Source organism: Phalacrocorax aristotelis, chromosome 15, assembly GCF_949628215.1.
Source record: "Phalacrocorax aristotelis chromosome 15, bGulAri2.1, whole genome shotgun sequence".
Taxonomy (NCBI): domain Eukaryota; kingdom Metazoa; phylum Chordata; class Aves; order Suliformes; family Phalacrocoracidae; genus Phalacrocorax; species Phalacrocorax aristotelis.
Genome location: NC_134290.1, coordinates 17,023,222 through 17,044,136, shown reverse-complemented (window position 1 = coordinate 17,044,136; position 20,915 = coordinate 17,023,222). Strand labels below are relative to the sequence as shown.

At 42.7% G+C, this 20,915-nt stretch overlaps 1 protein-coding gene across 4 annotated transcripts in view; it reads right to left on the bottom strand.

The window, feature by feature from the left end:
- Positions 1–5,195: 5,195 nt before the first annotated feature.
- CLTCL1 (clathrin heavy chain like 1) overlaps positions 5,196–20,915 on the bottom strand; it is a 37,188-nt gene continuing 21,468 nt past the window's right edge. The window contains exons 16-33 of one of the 4 annotated variants that reach the window (XM_075110708.1): positions 20,647–20,789; positions 19,804–20,038; positions 17,808–17,930; positions 17,242–17,387; positions 16,666–16,849; positions 15,895–16,087; positions 15,246–15,403; positions 14,986–15,150; positions 14,452–14,559; positions 13,927–14,094; positions 13,700–13,849; positions 12,735–12,866; positions 12,282–12,392; positions 11,521–11,691; positions 10,539–10,760; positions 9,885–9,905; positions 7,573–7,648; positions 5,196–6,527 (exon numbers count right to left, since the gene is read on the bottom strand). In XM_075110708.1, coding sequence (XP_074966809.1) covers positions 6,412–6,527; positions 7,573–7,648; positions 9,885–9,905; positions 10,539–10,760; positions 11,521–11,691; positions 12,282–12,392; positions 12,735–12,866; positions 13,700–13,849; positions 13,927–14,094; positions 14,452–14,559; positions 14,986–15,150; positions 15,246–15,403; positions 15,895–16,087; positions 16,666–16,849; positions 17,242–17,387; positions 17,808–17,930; positions 19,804–20,038; positions 20,647–20,789 — 2,622 coding nt within the window. In that variant the 3' untranslated portion in view covers positions 5,196–6,411. The remainder of the gene's footprint in view (positions 6,528–7,572; positions 7,649–9,884; positions 9,906–10,538; positions 10,761–11,520; positions 11,692–12,281; positions 12,393–12,734; positions 12,867–13,699; positions 13,850–13,926; positions 14,095–14,451; positions 14,560–14,985; positions 15,151–15,245; positions 15,404–15,894; positions 16,088–16,665; positions 16,850–17,241; positions 17,388–17,807; positions 17,931–19,803; positions 20,039–20,646; positions 20,790–20,915) is intronic. The other 3 variants (XM_075110710.1, XM_075110711.1, XM_075110709.1) reach the window with 3 other exon arrangements.

The following is a 20,915-nucleotide window of genomic DNA, read 5'->3' as shown; positions in this document are numbered from 1 at the left end:
TCATCCTGTCCAAGAAAATACTAGGCCACATGATTAATTCTCAGCAGCCTCAGTGGGATTCATGACAGTGCTTACTTTGCTGAACAGGGAAAGGATTATTCATATTTAATCACACGCAGATTGCAATCCATCTCAGCTTGACCTCCAAGAAGCCGCTAACAACACTTGTCAGCAGAAAGCCTGAGGACAAGAGCATCTAAGGAAGATAAGCAACCCCTGAAATACCAGAGGCTGCAAAAGGTGCACTGGAAATCCCATACGTGACTTTCATGTAAGTAAGGACGCGACCGGACTTGTGTGGTCAAGAGCATCTCCTAAGAAATGGGTGGTCAAAGCATGAAAGAGCAGCTACTGTTATGGACAGGATATCAAGCCCGCTCTCTTGCTGCTTTCACTTTGGGAATTTTCATGGAAACAACCCTCTGACAACCTGAAACCATTTCCGCTGCTGGAGGCTGGTGCTTCTTTCTGCCACCTTAGACAGATACAAGAATTGTTAAATACATAGTCAGGTGCTATTGCAGCCCGTACACCTCATGGCATCCCTCCAGGCCCTAGTCCTCAGAATTAAAGAGAGCTGGTAAAGATGAAAGCAATTTCTATGATTTATTTTTTAAACACCGACTGCAGACAGAGATTTCTGGATCCTAGGAAGCACATAAACAGTGACCCCACTTGATCAGTTCCAGCTTATCCCTCCCTTGCCCCACCTCAAAATGATTTTTTTTTAAGTTGGCACAGCTTGAGGCACCCAGCAGCGCACAATAGTTTCAGAGACCATAAGGGGTCAACATGGGGCAGGTAACTTCCTATTGTGTGCCCTTGAATCAGAGAATCTCTTCATTTCACTGAACAGCTGTATTACCTGAACTGTTACAGCTCATCAACTGCTACAAACCTTCCCACGCGTTATTAATCCACATCACTTGGGGTCTTATGGTAAAATAAGAAAGCTCATTTCCTCTCGGGTTCCCTGACAAGAACAGATGATTCCTTTAGGCCTAACAGATCCTGCACATAACGGGCTTCAGGAAGGGGTCGCACTGAAGATTTGAGTAAGCATTTCCCCAGCTTTCAAGTGTGTGCAGCAGGAGCTACTGTGACTATAAGAAAGATGATGCTCTTCCAAATCAACCTGCATGATTCCCACTTGAGGACAGATGCAAAAAGAGCTCCTGCTGATACTCAAGATTATTCACCGAGATTACCAAGACTGAGCCTCTCAGGAACCCGGCAGAAGTCCCTGTTAAATTAACATTCGAGTGGGTCTGACTCATCCCAGAAGTCATTGAAATCCTCGTACTGCACACAGCATTTACAGGTTATCATTCTGCTACTAGGCAGTGGTCACGCTTCCCTCACAGCGTGATACACTACTGAAAGAAACTCCTCCAGCTGACAAACCCTGTTCGCAGTTTACCCTAAATGAGACCATTTCCCCACCCTCTAACTGAAAACAAAAATCTTCCAAAAGGAAGGCAATTCAAAGATTTACTAACCGCCCCTTCCCACCCACATCCACTCCTAGCTCCCCAGCTGGATAACCAGCACTTTGGGAATTTGTGCTCTGCATAATATTGGAGACCTCATCACTGTGGAAAAGAACGTGCCAGATAACTTTGTCAGTCCTTCCTTTCATAGCCACTAGGGGAAAAAGGAGAAATACAGATTTTTTAGACGAAGATATTTTAAAGTCTTGATTAAAACCACAGCAGCCAGAAAAAAAAATTTCCCAAGTCATTACATTCAGAAGAACGCATGACTGAACAAACTCAGAATTTGCCTCAGAATTTTTAAATTCTGACACATAAAAAAGCAAGGTAGGGCTTACCCTTCACTGGATGTATTTCAAATTTTTACCATCTTAACACTTAAAAGCTGGCAACGTTACAGTCTATTTCAGCTTGGAAGAAAACGGATGGATTTTGCTACCTTCCTGAAAGATCTCAAAGGCTCCAGACCAAAACACATACCTATGCTAACAATTTTGCAACATTTTATTAGTAAAACATGAGTCAGGATCTGTCATTATGTTTGGAAAGACGCCCACGGAAGACGCACAGTATCGAAAACCAAGAAAGCTACACTAGAAACAAACGCTTTGAAGGCTGAATGCTTGCTGAAGTGAAGACGTAGCAGAATACAGAGACTCCAGATCCTTAAGGTGCACCTGCAGGTTGCTATAGCAAGTGTTAATTCACTTGGCAAAACACGGCCTAATTACACACCAGTGTCACAAAGCACCCTGGTGTCGTGTGCTCCAGCCTTATGCTCCGTGACATTTTATCACAAATTCAAGATGCCCCACATTTTACTCTGTGGGAACAAATGAGACTGATGCAGTCTTGGGGTACTCTGTAAAGCAAAAGAAATGAAACACAGTTAGCTTGGAAACCAGTGACAAGCCAAACCATTTACAGCAGAACAGGAAGAACCCAGAAAGACTGAAAGAAGTCCTACAGGTGAGAAATAAGCCCTGTCACACCTTCTAACTGCTTGTTATGGGAAGCTGGTACCTGCAGTGCTACCTGTTCCAAGATTTGCAAGATTTCTAGCCTCATTTTTTTTTCAGTACAGATTGGATCCATTGTCAAGCTGGTTTAATCGCACTAAGAGTTTCTCAGTGGCCAAGTTCTATCCTGCCAATTAAAATGTTACACATTGAAGCATAAACATTAACTATACAGCAGTTGAACAGTCAGCGTTGCCCGCATATATCACATGTGCCCAAGTGCAAAAGTTATCCACGCTCATCTATGTGGGCACCAGACAAGAAAGGCTTTGTTTGTCAGCTTTGGAGTTCAAAAAACAGGAGAAATCTTTTATGCCTCTGAGTAACTGCTGCTGGTTTTGCTAGGGAAAATAAGCTGTTCCTTTTTTCACACAGCCTTATAAAGGGATCCATGTCATCCAGTAAGTGCCAGCTCTCAGCACTGCAGCTGCTAAAAAAAGAAGCTATAAAAATCAAAATTAAGTTTTGTACCTCACAGTTACTACTGTGTTTCCTGTATCATCCCCATAATTTGTACTCACTTGAATAGGCTTCATCTGCCTATAATTTTTATTTTTTAAGGAGCAAAATAGCTTAGGAGCATTTTCTTCTAGTATGCTACCGTTTAATTAGGCCTAAAAAGCAGGGCTTGGGGGGTGGGGGAAGAGAAAAAGAAGTCTTGTAAAACACCACGTTACGTAGCCAATAAGGACAGAACTTACCCCAGTGAGGCACTCCTCACGAGTTCATGGGGCTGGCTCATCTGGCCCAACAGAGCAGACAGCAGCCTCCACCAGAGCTCTGCTTCTAGCAGCGGCTTTGTTAGACATTCTTCCTCCCTCCTCCTTTCATGTGGTGTTTGTACCAAAAGAAACCAGTCACCTCTCAAGATGCAAGGGAGCAAAGGATAGCGTAAGGAGCTCAAGTGCTGGCACACAGCGAGCAGCTGAATGCAGGTCAGAATTTTACGTCAAGAGCAGCACACGTCTTTGCAGTCGTTTGTGGAGAGACCAGTTTCTGCCCAGCTCACGAGACTTTAAAGCAGCTGCACGGCAATGCTTGTGAATGGCTTGTCATCGCTAATGCCGGATCTGTAGCTGCCCAAAGTTTGCCAGATCGGGGAAAATCCCCCTAAGGTCTGACAAACAGCAAAAGCTGTTACAGAAGGAAGCCCATACTGTCTGTCACAGGAGAAGCACGAGTCGGCAAAAGCCTGTATGTAGGTCCAAGCAAGTTACTATTTCACAGTATCATAAGCCCAGAAGGTAGTTTGTGTGCTCTGCGGCGTGTTCTGCACGAGCAGATCATTTGACTTGACAGCACTAGCCCTGTCTCACTGAAGTGGTGGGAATTAGTGTAGTAGTTTTAAAGGTTTTCTGCAAAATAATCTTACCCAAGTCTTCAAAAAGTTGTATGGGCACTAGAACTTCATAAACTGTAATAAGTCCTCTACTTAACCCACTAAAAGAGGGGTTATTTGCTGCTGAGAATGACTTAAGTGTTCAAGAAACAGTGAAGTATGCAGGAGTTTGTTCCACATTTTAGGTACAGCTGCACTGTAATGGCAGGGAATATGTGTTTCTAGGTGCATTTTACAATGCAAGATCACAAAATTTATAAAAGCCGTTACACTTAGGAAGAGCTTAAGATACCAGAAGAGCAACTAAAGCAAGACTATTCGTCAGAGCTGGCAGCTTTGCTTTCCTTGACAACTCAGTCATTCCTGTAATTAGATTTCTAGACAGCAGCTATTAAGGATCCCCAAGCTAACTCAATTCTCTACAGGTCATGAGCTGTTCTAATATTTAATCTAGCAGTTTACTGTATTCCACCATCAGCTTTTAATTGTTGCTGTAAAGTCACAGTAAATTTTCAAGCTGAGAAGAAGGAAACTCCTACAGTCAATCTAATCCTAGAGCTGGTCTTCAGTTCCAGCTGCCTCACCCAAACGCCTTTTGACCCGTAAGGAACTAGTTACAATACACGAGTCTGGAAAATAGCGTGCTACCTGGCTAATTCCTGCTAGGAGTAAGTCTGGACAGAGTGCAGATTGGCTTGAACTCATTAGCTGCTCAGGAGGAGCTGCTGAGCACTGATCAGTACAAAGCTGAGGTCAGTATGTTACATGGACGCTTGGAGCGCCCTGGCCTGTATCGGGAAGGTGGACACTGCATCTCTCTGCCATTGCTCTCCCAGCGCAGTGACCAAGGGAGACAACGTACTAGTTAGAATTGTGCCAAAGCAGTCTGCTGTTACTGATTTCACAACCCTGGCAGTCTCTACTGGTTGGCATTTGAAGATGTTTTGCCCCATTCAAGCAGAATTTAGTATGAAAAGGTGTGGCTTACCGCTACTGCTGCTATAGTAATGTATTTTAGTGGGGAAGACACGACCTGCAGCCTCCCTCTCAGCACAGGACCGAAGCTTTTCCAGTCCTGTGAATGAAGTCATGTAAGCATGTGACTGCCTCCTGCAGCGTGACCTCCACACATGACAGTGTGCTGATGTGTCCAGTGAAGAGACTGCAACTCCCTTTTAAGTTAACTGCTAAGCCATCTATGCTAGGTGCTTTGGCACGAGTTTCCCTTTTTCCTGCCTGGCATCCTTAGTTGTCAGATTAGGAAACCTGATGCTATTAGTGGTAGCATATCACTACTATCCAGTCCCCACCCCCAAGATATTAAGACTAGAACCACACAGTGGATACTGCAGTTTTACATTTATAGTTGGACTTTTATAATATTCAAGATTAGCACAAGATTCATAACCATAAATTATACATTGTTATCTAAGTACATAAAACGTTAATGATACATGTATTTGAAGAGTGGCACAAAGTAATAATACATCCCTGTTGGCATTCCCAAAGAAAGAGGTGGGTGATGGACAAGCTGTTGATACTACTGCAGCATAGCAGAACTGAGTCACTGCACCCCGTTAATGCCGGTGGTGCCGACTCTGCCCACCAGACAGGGTCGGAACATGGTGTGGCAGGAAGCCAATGCCAGAATCAGTTAAAGGTGCAAATAAAGTCAGGATTACGGCCCTCCCTACTGCCTCAAAATTCTAGCAGCGTGCCGCCCATCCCAACCCTGACACTGTGCTCTTGCATCTCTAGTACTTCGGCAGCCCATGCACACTCCTATGTTCACTTGCCACACATAGCTGAGGTTTCCTTTAGTACCATTTAACATCAACAAGTAACATGCTCTCTTCTTGTTAAACAAAAAGGATCAGGGAAGTGTTTGCTCTCTGGCATGAGAAGATTTATTTTCTTCAAATCTCAGATCTACTCCAGAAAATATAGAACAGACTCCAACAGCATTGAACCCCAACAGCATTATTGTCCAGAAAAGGAAACTTTCCCAATATTCCTCTAAACATTCAGAGCACAAATATTAGAAAGCCCATTTTCTTTTGCATGTGAGACTGCAAATGAAATAGGGTAGTCAGATGTACACAAGCTTTCAACAATTCATTATTAACGAGATGCTTCACTGAATTGTTAACAACCCTGCTACTTCAGTAGCTTCAGCTAAAGCTTTAACAACTTGGTGCCAGGCAATTTCCCAGCTGCCTTCAATGGGCTTTGCAAAAGAAAGAAAAATATGCTCTCTTCCCCCTGGCCTCAAGCAGTTATTGCTATATGAGTTAGTGAAATAGTGCCTTAACTTCAGACAAGAGTCTCACAATGTCATTAACAAAAGCTGCCTTTCAGAGGTTGAAATGTAACCGGACAATAATCAATAAATAACAGTAATAGGCATCCCGTTGAAATCTCCTCACTGAGCCGGGCAGCAAGTGTGTTCAGCCAACAGAAGGTCATCTGTGCCTTTAGGACCATTGTACACTTCTTGGAGAAGTTAAAAAGGGACGGGAAGGAAGAGAACAGAGACAGTGAAGGTCTGTCAGAGAGCTAGTTACATATTAAAACCATAAACAGGCGGCTGGGTGAATCCTGGTGTTGTGTATCCATATGGGAAGTTTGCCTGGGGAGGTACTGCGCTGGGGCCCGCTGTTAACATCAACTGCTGGCCTATAAAAGCATGAGAGAAAAAACAAAGTTAGTCTAAGAACCCAAGCTTCCCTAATGCTAGCTGTACTATGGGATTATGCACAGGATTATGAGGCTTTAGGTACAAAAAAAAAGCGCCAGCCACTGTGCAAGCATACACTAGCAAGTCACACCGTTACTCAGCATGCACCAGAGAGTGGGTACCTAGCCCATCTGCTCTTGCCACCAGGAAACTACAAAAGCAAGGCAGGGCTCACAGGGAAGACGAGCCTCAGCTGACCTTGAGGGCATGATAAACCTGGCGTGTTTTGAAGAGACCATACTGAAAGCTAAACAAACTGATACTATTTAACCCATGCATGGTCAGAACCAAGAAGTACAGCAATGAAAGCAAATAGTCTGTTAGGTCTCACAGTCTGGAGAGTACTGCAAAAGGCCTGAACATACCTTAACAGATTTGTCTTCATCACTAGGAGCACACACGCCTCATGCATATGTTAAATTCAGGTTAACATTTACATCAGACAGTGAACTAGTCACATCCTTCCCTTACCAGCCACTTCTAGGTGCTTGTTAGCAGAATGCCTCTTCAGAAGGGCTTCTAAAATAGCAGCGCACTTGAGGACAGCCATGGTTTTTTGGCTGCACGTGTCTTAAAATGGGTGAGCTAGAAAGCCAGTCTGCCTCTCTACTTGGAAGAGCAGAAGGCAGATGACAGACATATTCCTCTTAGACAGGAATAACAGGAGGAATTTGCGTGCTCTGTAAGTTATTCCTGGGGTTGTGCAAACCTTGGTATTCCCTGTCCTGTTACCATACTGAAAGACTCTTCCTAAGCTAGAGTTCTAAGCCATGTAAGAAGAGCAATGCTTTAGCTGAAGAGTAGAAGTACTGTAAGAGTGAGATATCACTTCAACAGCTTACACAGTTCTTCTAGCAGAGACAACCATTGTACTACCTAGTTGAAACCAGTTTACTTCGACTGGAGGTAGTCATTTACGTTACCTCCACACAGAGAGACCAGAGTGATAATAGGTAATCAATTAAAACAGAGTCTTTCACCTACCAAATACTATTGGAGTGGGTTCAGTTACTTGTTCCTCTTCTTTTCTTAGGCTTTCAGAAGCATCAAGTTTATCCACCTACATTGAAGTGAACAGGAGATGTGTGAAGGCCTCATCTAGGAATTGCACCATTGTGTGAAGCTTTTCATGCCTGGTACCTTAGCTATCAAGTGTTCCTTTTATTAGCACAGAGGTCTGTGTGTTCCCAGCAAGCTATGTTGTAAACCTGCCCTCCCAATTGCTTTAGGTTTACTGCAATACATGACGGCTGTCAAATGCAGCTGTCATCATTACCTTCAAGTGAAGCACTTCTTGGGGCCCTATTCTAGCCACTGTTCACTCTATGACCCAGAAAACAAGCCCATCAGATTACAGTTCCAAGCATCATCTCAAACGGGCCTAATCTACACTTATTCGTTAACCTCCAATCCCTCTGCCCTGCAATGAGAGGACCCAGATATTTGCAAATATTCCAGACCCATGAAGTCTGACCTTATCTAGAGACAACAGCCTAACCTGGGCTGCAGAGCACTGCTTTAACTGTGGTAGTATTCACATAAACTCCTTTTAGAGGAAACTCTAGAACCATCATGGAAACTGGTCTAATTGTATCAGCCTTATACAGATCCCAGTGTTGTGCCAAATAAAGCTCTGTTCATGCTAGACACATGTGTGAAAGTGCTACAGTGATGCAGGAGCCCTGAACTGGGGTGCAGCCTGAGAAGGCACCAGTACCTTCCTTCTCTCAGGCTTAACAAGTTGTATCTTCCATAAGAGCCACTGAGACTGAAGACTGCAAGACACAAAAATCACACAGCTTCACATCCAGATACAGGCAGTACTAACATCCTGGGCAAACCTACATTTAGCCCAACGCTGTATTTCAGCTCTGCCTCATCCTCTGTTCCCATTGCAGGAATCGCACCTGGTCTGAGAAGCGCTGCAAGAGGGGACTCCAGTATACTTTAGAGGTGTTATCTAGATCTGGTGTTTTAACAGTTTCCTGGACTTTTTGAAGTTTGCAACTCAAACAATAACTTGAGTGGCAGCAGGTCTTTAACTGGTTCATTTACAGCTGTCAGCCTGACAGCTCTGCAGGATAACACTAAGTATTTGTGTTACAAATGCTATGCATATTACTACGGATCAAAGCAGTCGACAGCTACCGGTTTCAAACTAGTTGTATTGCTCTACTTATGACCTGGGATTCCCACTCTCTCTTGGAGTGGACTTTCCTCTTTACTGCCCCTAAAGCATTACGGAGCTTTGAACAAAAGTGCAGTTACTCCCTCTGTTGGAGAAACAGCAAGCATGCCGAGAGCAGACATCCTGAAGAAGGGGCAAGAGCAGCTCTCCAGGAAAGCCTGAACATCTGTCTGATGTGCTGCCTAGAAGTGAAGTTGTTCAAAAGGTTTCCAAATGACTGACATCATACTTTGTGTGTCTGGCCCCTTCTGGGACATAGGCTATTCTGTGCTTTACCACCTTTTTATGCATTAAAAAAAAGGTAAGTTCTGGAAGACACACACACCCCGCTGATAAACTAACCTTTTGTACTTTTGAAGTTAGTTACATGACAGGTTTAGACATACCACATTTATAAAGCCCATTCTCTAATTCCATGTTTTGCAGTTAATTCAACAGACTAAATTAGTTCCACTGTAAACCACTTTTGCCATGCAGATTTTCCTTCTGGCAAGTTATCCCGTATTTAGTACATGTGATTACTTGTAAATCCAACCAGCAGTTTCAAAATCATCATCTTAGACCTAAACCTCACATGGAAGTGTACAGATGAACTTGTGTGGCAAGCTTCTCCTCAGTGGAATATGAGGAGGAGGAGATAAAGATCTGTGCAAGCACTTTCATCATACTAACAGAAGTTATGTTAACTTACAGAAGCTTTATGCTACTATTCAAGCTCACCATGCCTGAGAGATTGCACACTTCAGTAATTTACAGCATAACAAGCAATTTCACTGAGAACACATCCTGTTACATGGCGACTGCTTTTATTTACTTATGAACAACATCCTCTCTGCCACAAGATATCTGTAATACAGTGAACAAGAGCCCAAACACTCAAGTCCTCCTCAATCACTTGCTTATGTTTCCCATGAAGAGGAGCAGTCTGGTTGGATTTTCAAGTTGCTGGTGAATAGTTATCCTTTTAGCATTAGAAAGTGAACAGGAAATGAGTTAGAGCTAAATTACACTGCTCTTGTGGCAGAAGCTACAGCTAGATTCCTGTAAAAGAATCCTAGGATATTGAGGGACACAAATGAACACAAAGAGTTTGAAATCAGAGTGTCACCTTATAGAACAGCCCATCAACCTGCAAGAAAATTCAGAGGGGAATACTTAACACGACTGATTAGAGGCAACCTGAAGCAGTCACTTTTAAATCACTCATTTTAATGAACTTCTCTACTGTGATGCCCTATGCAACCCTAGAGCCTTCTATGGAAGTATCTTAGCTTAGTATCTTAGAGCTGGTTGAGACAAGCATTTCAGGACCACACGTGTTCAGAATCTCTTCTCTTTCAGTTGAGGACTAGCTATTGGTATCAGTATAGTACAGCCAGACTATGCATCCAAAGTCAGCCTACTCCTATGGCTGATATAGGAGTAAGTGTGTACTGAGTTATTCAAAACCTACGCTCTCTGTAACAAGGAAACAGAGTACTTTTGTAGTTACATGAAGTAAAGTTACAGGTTGTCCTCACCTCTGAAAAGCACACAGTTGCTTATGTCCACTGTTTAATTAGACCTCCTTCAAGTCTCAAGGCATCTATTTATAAGTTTCGCTAGCTAGCCTGAAGTGATTAAACCCACAGAACTTCTTAGTTAGAAGACTTTGTCTATGAGGAACAACAATATTTTAAATGCATGCAAAGAGCTCTCATTTCATAATGCTAATCATCCAGCGGACTAGAGGGCTTAACTTCTTCGCCTAAGCAATACTCACTTTGGTAAGGTACTCTCTCATCACTTGGATGAAATAAGGCATTGCAAAGTCCATGATGTTATGCCTCCATGCCAACTCAAGGACTACATCTGGGTGCAGCAAGTCATAACACGTGAAAAGGCAGGCTGCAAAGCACTCCTGCTTGCCTTCTTCCAGGAACCACTGAAGCAGCTTCTCAGCTAGTTCTGCATCTTTGGACTCTGCAGCATACTGCATAGCATCCTACAGAAAAGAACAACAGTTAAGCTTGACCCTTACCTGTCAGCACTTTGCTCTACACCGTATCTGCATGTTATTGCTAGCTAGATAAACATACCATGAAGTTAGTCTTTATCAACACCAGGCATATTCTGTAGGAGCCAATCTACAGTACATACACTCAAGTAAGTCCTCTTATTTTGAGGCAACTCAAATACTTGTATTAACAGGCTTTCCTTAAGTACTTCAAGTGGCCTGAAAAGATTTTGCTTAGTTTTGTAACCAGACAATCTTCCTGGTATCCCACCTACCTCACCATTAGATATTAAGGATTACCCAAAGCAGAAGAGATTATTGCATCATCTGCCTGCATCGAGACAGAAGACTATTTGCCAGCTATCCTAAAGGAATAGGTGAAAATTGGCCCATGTGAACTCACTACAGGCTTGAAGGCTATCCCACTGTAATGTTTCATCTGTACCCTACAAGGGCCTTCAGTTCTATGGAGGATGTTCCATACTGATACGGAAAACTGTACAGATGCCATTGACTGATATAGACAGATCTCCAAGAACAGGTTAACATTATGAAATTAGATTTAAGATATGCATTTGAAATTGCAAACACTTCTGCTCTAAGAGTCTTTCCTTAAACTTCAAGTGAAGGGCTAAGACTAATTAGAACTCCAGATCTGAAGCTAAAGAAACACATTCGGTATTCAGATCTATGCTTCAAAGCTCACATTTCTTTTTGACAGACAGGGAGAAAGGCTGCATTAACTCACCTTGTACAGACGGTCTTTCTTGCATAGCTCCACACTCTGTTTCCAGCGGTTGTTACCCTTATACAAATATGCTGCAATACGCCTAAATTCAATTAGTTCATGCTTTTCCAGACGCTGAGCCAATGTTATATTATCAAAGTTGTCGTAGGCATCAATGGAAGCTCTCAAACCCTGTTTGAGAGAGAACTGTTAGACAGGCTTCCAGATGGTAGTAGGCAAGAACCTACAGTAGGGAAGCATCTAAGCATGATGCGTAAGTGTTTAGGTTCTGCCAGCTGGATGTTGACACTATGGCTACACCTTGTTTACCCTGTGTATTTCATGCATCTCTCCAAAAGATGATTTTTAACAAAGCAAGATGCTAACTCAGCCATACTGACTTCACTTGGCAGAGCAGAAATGCTAATTACCTTTAGAAGACAAAGCATGTCTCTTCCAAATAGCAGCCAATGGGGCCAGAAGCAAATCTGTTTACAGAAGTGTTGCCCAGTAGAGTACCTACCTAATATAGACCTTTATGAAGTCTGTTGTTCTGAGAGAAATAACTGTGGCATCTGCTTTGTTTACAAATCACCACAGTGTCTCAAGACTCCTGCCTGCAAAAGGCCTGATTCCACCCCCACTACTGTTGCATTGCAGAAGTTATCTTCTACACCAGGGCATTACTTTGTGTCAGATGGGGAACAACCAAACTACAGCCTCTTGTTGTTGGAGACAGAGGAGCATCCCTCAGGCCTAGCAATCTATTCTGTGGGGCTCACCTGGTAATCTTCCTCCTCTGTTAAAAGGTTGTTTAGAGCTTCATTAACTCCTTTGTTGTTGTGGTTCTGGACTGAACGCAGATAAGGCTTTACTAGAAGTAGCCTATTAACCTGGAATTAAGATGATTCCAATACAAGATTAAGTACATCAATTTGACACTTCATACTCCTGAAAGGTTCCCACTTGTTATTACAAGAGTTTGTGCTTACTGTCAGGACCCTTTAGACAAAGCATCTTGTATTACCAGAAGTAAAATAAAACAGCCTCCTAGGCCAGTTATGTGAACTCTTCCAGTGTTTCCCATATCAAGCCAGGATTAGGCTCCTTCTCAGTCCTTTATGCTGGAGGCAAAGCCACCTGACAGATGTCAACACTTTTTTCCAAGCCAGAGGCTGGAATGTCTTAACTTGAGCAAAAGGCTTTGTTATTTATCTACCATCTCCCAAACTCACCTTTGAGAAAAAATTAACGGTCCTGGTGTGATCCAGTCGTGGAGATAATACAAGCAGGAGATCATTGATCAGCAGAGGTTTGTAGTCTAAGTAGAACTGCAAGGCTTTGTAGTACAGCTCCACATTGGCCACCTGCATGGTTAGACACTAGTTAGTACTTCAAACACAAGTAAGCCTAAGGGGCTTAGTTTGGATCACCTAACTCAGCACAAGGTTTATCTGACTCAAATAAAAACTTGAGTTCCCTCCTAGAGGCCAGAAGTGTTACACTTACATGCACAATTCTCATTCAAACGTATGACTGCTTCTTGTGCCATCTGCTTCCAGATAGCGAAGTCACAAGCTACCAGGGGTAGTACAAACCAATTCTAACCTGTCCACAGTCGGACAGATCCTGGCACAGGCACCCCACTGGAGTTAATGTGACCGTTTCTGAACTCCTACAGCCAGTAAAAGCTGTAGTCTTAACCAGTCTTTAAGTTGTTGCCTTGAAACCCGTAAGACCAATAAGAATGCGTTCAGTCTCAAATCTTGTCTGAACTATTCATCAATTCACTGTTCTCTGCTGCATTCATGGGACTGCCCAGTGCAATTCTCCCACTGGAACAGCTGGAAACATTTGCAGAGATCCTTCAAGAACAGTCAGACTCGGGCTAAGGCAGCAGTCAGCTCAAAGGTATTAAGGAGGTTACGCCTCTTGCTTGTGACCTAGGATCCTGAGCAGTCTCTGAAAACATCCTGTGGTAGCTGCTGCCACTCAACAGAATGTGCTGCACAGCAGAAAACAAAGGGTATATGATTAGATTAATTCTTGTGCTAAAGTGATTGGAAGTTGTTTGAAGTACAGCAGGGAAACTGAGTAGCAGCTTAAGCAAACTAATCTTCTAACAGCAATTCTGTTGTGCATTTTTGCCTCTGTTCTGAAAGAAACTTCCAGAGTTTGATTCAGTTAACTAGTTACTTACCTTGGCAATTATGTCTTTAAACTGCCCTTCTTTCCAGGCATCAGTGGGATGATTCATCATAGTAATTATTGCATTGTCATACTCCTCGTACTTGTCATAGAGGAATACAAGTTCTGCCCAGAGATGAGCCTGTTCTGCAGCTCTGAGCACCTGACAAAACAGGAAATCAGTTTGATCCACTGACAACTTCCCAACTTCACTTGCAGTGTAGCTACCTTACTGCATACCTTTGGAATATTAACTCTAGACCAGAAAAGCTCCAGATGTTCCCTCATTTTCTGAGGCTTGAATTTGGAGTATAAGATGGCAAGTTCAGTAAACATTCCCATGTGAGCACGCTCTAGGCCCAAAGCGGCTTCCAAAAGGGCAATCAGTTCTTCAAAGTAGCCACGATCCTGGATGTTAGGCAAATAAGGATTAATTGCAAATTCATGAGCAACTGGCACTTAAGGCTTGCTAAAAATGCATATTAAAATTCAACATGCTTTGTTTTTCCCTCCAAATGAGTGTGCTTAAACTTGTAAGACATGATTCCAATGAGGCAATAGAACTGAAAAAGAAGGATAAGCAAAAACTACCACCCTGCCATTTACTACAGAAAAAAATGCATGCAAGTATTCAGAAAAGGAGATGGAGGAAGAACAAATTTAAAAGATCAGCCCCATGGGGTGCCAGGTTTTATCTGTGACCACTTTACTAGCAGATACAAGTATGCTGTCCAAAGTCTCCTAGGATATTAACAGTGACCTAACCTGATAGTAACTGATCAGCTCTTCAAGTTCATCAGCGTGGATGACTATGTGTAAGCCACAGATCTGTGCCAAGCGGAATTCTTTTCCATCCACACAGGCGAAGCACACCTGTAATGAGAATTAGCAAATAGTCAGTTAACAGGAAAATACTGCAATGCTTACTTAATCTCCTTATATTAAAGGCAAAGTTAACGAGCAAAGCTTTACCAAATTTGAGGCATATATACAGTTCCAAATAGGTGTTTCCATAATGCTTGCTCTAGAATTAAAAACTCTGCCATTCTTTTACACTGCTTTGAAATGAAGCTTTGTTACCTTGGGCATGAGGGCAGCTTATAAAGCTACAAACGTACTCTGTAGCCAGAAACAGTTAGCAAGCTACCAGAGCTAACTGTAGGTAGTTAGGAATTAACTCTTCTTTAATTCCCATGTTACCAACAGCGCAAAAGAGTCCGATTACGCTCCAGAGCAACATGCTCAGAAGCAACAGTAGAGCACATTCTGCAGACTATTAAGAACATGAGCTTAAGTTACCTCCTTCCAAGTCCTTGTGCTGTTGGCTTTGCGGCCACTGTCCACTGCCGCCTGATACTCCCCAAGGTGCACCAAGGTAGATGCCAGGCGAGCAAAGTTAGATACGTTGTTATAGAGTAGTTTTGCTGCTTCATACATCCCCTCTTCATAACAGCGATCACCAACCTGGATTAGGAGTCCAAGGTAAACAAGGGTAACAGCAAGAATCAGGAGTCAGCTAACCAGCAAGTCATACATGAGAACTGTGGATCAAGACATACCTGTTGTATATGGGCATTATTAGGGCCACTAATAAACTCCTCCAGTTCTGACAGACGATTAGTTTTTGCCAAAGCAAAAATAAGTTCCGTCTCTACATAAGACTCTCTAGCCTTCTTCCTGGCCATCTGTAAGAACTTGACTAGGTCCTCCCAGTTATCTTGGAGAGAAGAGATATTTAAGATCCTCTGTTTAGTCATTCTGTATTGCTCACCTTGCCCACCTTAGGAACAGTTTTCACTAGTACTCTCAAGGATCTCCTCCACGATGATACTAAGCCATTTGCGTTTGAGTTAAGGAATTCCCTGCTAAACACCAAGGCACCTTCACGTAAGGTTGAACTTGCAGCTATCTTAAAATCCAGTTGGCAAGCAATTCTGCCACAGACAGCTAAATACATTATGCTTGGCTCTATTTTAGATTATAACAGTCCAAATTATCTCCACGTGAAGGTCTATCTTTGGTGTAGGAACACAGACAGGCTTGTTGTCAGGAATCTCACTCAACATTGACTCATCCATTCCATGTACTGACTGCTCCCATTTTCGCTGAAACAGAATTTGAAGCCTCAGTAATCCCTGCTGCTCAACGTAGACGCAATAACCTAGCTCACATCCAAACAATCTTATGTCTAAGGATGCTTTGCCTTACCATTTCTATTAGCTGCTTGAACAACCTCCATGTAGGCAGACGGATCATCTGCCTTTATATAGGAGTCAATGGCTTCTTTCACCAAGTCCTTCTGGAGCTGTGCTCTGGCTAGCTGGCTCCATACTGCTGGTTCGTTACATCTCTCTGCAAATTCGTAAGCACGGTCCAAGTTCCCAATGTGCTCAATCAGCACCTGTTTGAAATTGAAGTTGCAAGTTAAAAAAAAAATAAAATCAAAGCTTTATAACATTGTCCTTTCTAACAGAACTCTTCCTTCAAGCGCATACACTGCTCTGTGTAAGCAATATGAAGCTAACTGCTTTTAGAACAGCCACTTCTGTCCAGTGAAGCAGAAACATTGAGAGTAAGACTGATTGCTACCATTGCTGCTCTGCCTTAGAGAAGTCAGTAACAGTGGCCTAAAGACAATGCCTGGCGGCATTTGCCTCTCCCGCACCTTTCAAGTATGAGTCTCCAAGGCAGCCACTCTGAATCAAATGCAGTGCACACACCCCAAGCATATAGTGCAATACGCCAACAATTTTTGTTTATTTTGACCAGATCAGCATCTGAAGTCACTATTTGTGACATTGTTTTGCTATTCTTTGCACATAATCCCACTTCCCTCTGCAACTTGGTATCACATGGGAACTGTACTCTTAAGTCTCAATGATTTAAGTGACAATCACTCCTTGAGAATCAATTAACAGTACACTTCCCGTTCTCTCTATTACTAGCATTCTAAACCTTCATGCAGGAACCATGCCTCACCTGAATTGCTGAAGTATTAACGTCAAATTTCCTGAATATAGCAAAGGCTTCTTCATATAGCTCATTACTGATGGCAATGTTTGCAATATCTGGGGCATCATAGTTATCCAGCCGATTGATGTACTCCATCACACGAGTGCGGTCAGCCTTAATGGCCGTCAGGATCAGCAGATTCTGGAGATTCCTTTGGTTAACAGAAGGCAGAGGCTCTTAGCAGTGCACCAAAACACCTGCTTAAGTGACATGTATTGTACGTGCGAAACAAACCCGCTTGTTGTCACTAGCGACAACCCTTCATACCCAGACTAAGCAGCACTGATATTTGCCTTCAAAAAGAAATTGCCTACCACTATCAGTGTTTTCTTCTCTCAGCACATCACTGCAAACTGCATAGTGTGAACTATCTCTGTTCTTAAAGCAAGGAGCACTTTAAAGTCTGCTTTTTCACCTGATTATACACATTTAAGAGTGCTTAGGTCCTGTAACCAAGAGGCCCACAAATAACTTGGGTCACTTCACAACCTAAACAAAGGCACTGAATAGGCTAAAAACTTGTGGACAAAGCTCTCATCTTACCTGTGTTCACTGAATACAGAATTATCCAAGACAATTTTTTCCAATAACTCAATCAATTCATTAGGCAGGTCAGCAGTCATGAAAGCTTTCACAGTTACAGAAACCTCCTCCGGATCCTGAGTCTCTGATAAAGCTGTTTGGACAACCTGAATTTGAAGGCAGGGAAGTATTCAGTGTTTTCCCCAAATGAGATATTTGCCAACCTATTCCAGTAAACTACAAATTAAGGCTTCAGAACTTTGAGAGTATTTTGTCGTAGAGAGCAGGAAAGAGCTACTTCTATACTGGATATACCTATTAAAGTCACACCTTAGGTCTGTACAGGGAGCAAATTCACTACAGGTAGGTCACTCCACAGGGCAGAAATAATACCTTACTGATAGCTAAGTTTTCTGACCGTGAAGGTCAGAGTTAATACCTGCCACTCAAACTCTTAAAATTTTCTGTATAGTTGAGATGGAGCCTAAAGGGACCTTGTGGGGGAAGATAGCTACTTTAACGCTCCACAATGTTTCTGAGATGTCCTGAGGTCTCCTCACACTGAAAGTTTAGCCTTTGGGCTGTACCTGGTCAATAAGCTGCCGCCTGAACGGGTTGTTCTCTTCCAGAACATTTGCCCAGAGCTCAGGGTCCTTCCTGCGCACCAGATAGCGAGCCTCACTCTTGAACAGAGAGTTCTCATTGCAGACCTGAAGAAGTTACAAATATTGGCATTACTGTTAACAAGTTAGTACTGCAAGACAGGTTTAGCTAGCTATGAATCAGACAGTCTAGAAGACTGACTAGAACTAATTGCTGACCAATGCTAAATGCCACAGACAAGTTCTTACCCAACCTCTGATCTGGAAGGCTCATGGAGAAGGTCTCCAGCAGAATTTCTATAGCTTCTCTTGGTTTTGCCCGACACACAAATACTGTGACAGTGGCTTCACAGTAACTATTTGCTTCTGTTTGAAGTGAAGACCTGCAGAAGCCTGAAGAACTTAAGTTTTAAATCTAGAAAGGGAGCCACTTGCCTGGGCAGTGTTAAGTAGTGAACTGAGGAATGGTGCTTGATTTTAAAGCTAGAAATAGGTTACATGTTTGGTGTCATTAGCTTTACACTAGAAGTGTTCAGAGTAGCAAGTGGCTTGGATTCCCCTGTTAAAAGGTTAACGGTACAGAATAAATGTGAAATCTCCTATAAAAGTGCAGCAAGGTAGAGTTATGATCCTATTAGTACCACTAGCTTCAATTTCCAACTAGAAGAGTAGAAACCTGAAGGCCTATTCCATCTTCCACCAACAGGTCATGTTTTGTTAGTATCCGAATTAGCTCTTGGAATCGCAAGTACTTTGCTGTAAGCAAATTAGTAGTAGCGCAATTTTGCTTTATGTTGTACATCTCTTAGTTGCAGGAGTTGAGCCCTCTTCTAGGAGGCAACAACGTCTCAAGAATAATTCTTGCAGGAGGAAGGTCTTTTCTCCATAACCAGAAACTCCTGCTCAGCATATCAGTTCAAGGAAGAAACTGGTACTGACAGGTTTTTATGGTTAACCAGAACGTTAAAGCTTATCCTAAGCAAAGTTTCCTAGCAAAAACAACTTGGAGCCACCTTCATACCCTGAAATAAAAAAGCCAAATGCACCCAGCCATTTTTTCACAGCTACAGAGGAGGTATTACTTCAAAAATAGCTGCTTCAGGCTGGGAAGTCACCCCCTTTCAGCAGCAAGCCTAGATTATACCACCATTCTAACACTCACTGGGTAGGCCTTACCAGGGAACAGTGTTCCTTCCTTTCAAACAGGTCAGCACAAGCTAGCTCTTACCCCTACACAGCTGGCATTCTTTGCATATACTAGTGCGAAAGTGCAGGTAGGAGGAGAATGTTTTCTTTCTCAGCAGCCACAAGCGCTGCAAACTGGCATTAGGCTCCGGTGTTCAGTTTGAGAGTAGGATGTGCTTGGAGAACCCTGGGAATTTCACTTGCCCCTGAACTTCTCAGGGACGTTCTAGGAATCAACAAACTTAAGATAGGAGAGGAATGTTACTGGAACAAGTCCTTGCAGTTTGACTGTAAACATTTATCTTCCTCATTTCTAGATAAGTATTGGAGCAACTCTAAGTGTCAGCCCACAGTAAGGGAAAAATTACAAGCCCGTTCTAGTTTCAGGGAAGCTTTTCCTCCTACTGTAGAGTCAAGCTAGGTGACAGCCTGTCCCTTCTGCTGATCAAGTGCTCAAGGCTCAGAAATAGAAAAAAAATTAACAAAGGTTTAACAGTAGGCATATTCATTAGTTGGGTGCAACAGACTATTTATTTTTGAGCAGACTCAGTGGATGAAAGACTTGAATGGTACCTTAAAGCTGCAGAGTTATACAATTTTAGTTTGGACACATAGTGTAAGAGTTGTTCTCATCAGCATAAAAATTACTGTCTCCATATAGAAGAATCCTGCCTACCTCAACTCCTGCATGAGACTGCAAGACAGGATTCTGCAATGTTAGACAAATAGCCAGCTAGGCTTCCACTTCAGGCAGCAAGTAGTTCTTTAATATGTTTATAAATGCAGTTTTGCTAACCTTTATGAGTTCCAGATCACATTGCCCCCTCTCATAAGCAACGCAGGCCAGATGAGGGTCCCTCTTTTCACAATATTTGCCAACTACACGGCTGTCATAGTAAGGATTCTCACGAAGGAACCGCTCTGGATTATTATTACTGTCAATGTAGATTTTGGCCAAGGCATTATGAGTCGCAGGTTCTTCACAGCCTTCATGAATCCTTGATTCAAGCCATGGCAACAGCAACTTAAGCCTTTGAAGAAGCAAACATTTTAAGTTTATAAGTCAGACTGCGGTATGCTTGACAGCTACCCATTAATACCTGGCCTTCCCTTCAAGCAAGTCTGCTGATCAGACTTAGAAGCAGATGGAGACCAGCCAGTTATTTTTAATAAGTCTTAAATGAGCGGGGGCCAAATCTGCAGTTAAACATTAGGGAAGGCTGCAGATGTCACTAATTCTGCAACCTTCCCTTTCAATCCCTGTTCTGTTGGCTGGCTCTTCACACTTAAAGCTGTTTGTTCATTTTACAGGTAACTACAAACTAATTACACTAGCTGCTCTGTGCCTACAACAAGACTGTCAGGACAGTTTTATCCAGATTTATTCCAAAGGCACATCCCAGGGCTGACTGTACAGGAAGTGTTCAAAAGCCATTTTGTTCATCATGCAGTGCTGTCAGGTATTCCTATATGGCCCAAACAATCAAGAGACACTAGCAAATCTAAGCTGCTTTTCTATAAAGAAATGTAAAACTATATTAGTATTTTATCATTCAACAAAACTGGATCCAATTCCATTTGGGTGTATACCAGGGTCAGGAAAGCCCAACACTGGTGTCTACAGATGCATTTTCATTACCGATTTCTTTTTTCCACTTCAGCCACCAGCTCATCTGTTGAGAACTGGCCTCTAACCACCATGATCAGGTTCTTAATGACATCTTCAGAACAATCCACATCAAGAAGTCCTCCAACCACTGCTGGTATGCGGCTAGGATTCACCTAGAATAAGCCACCATTGTCAAAATTAGCTGTCAGCATTACTAATAACCCACCCCCAGTCTTCCACATAAGAAAGTTCTAGTTAACAATTTAAACTATGCTTCAGAACAGTGAATTTTAAGTTAC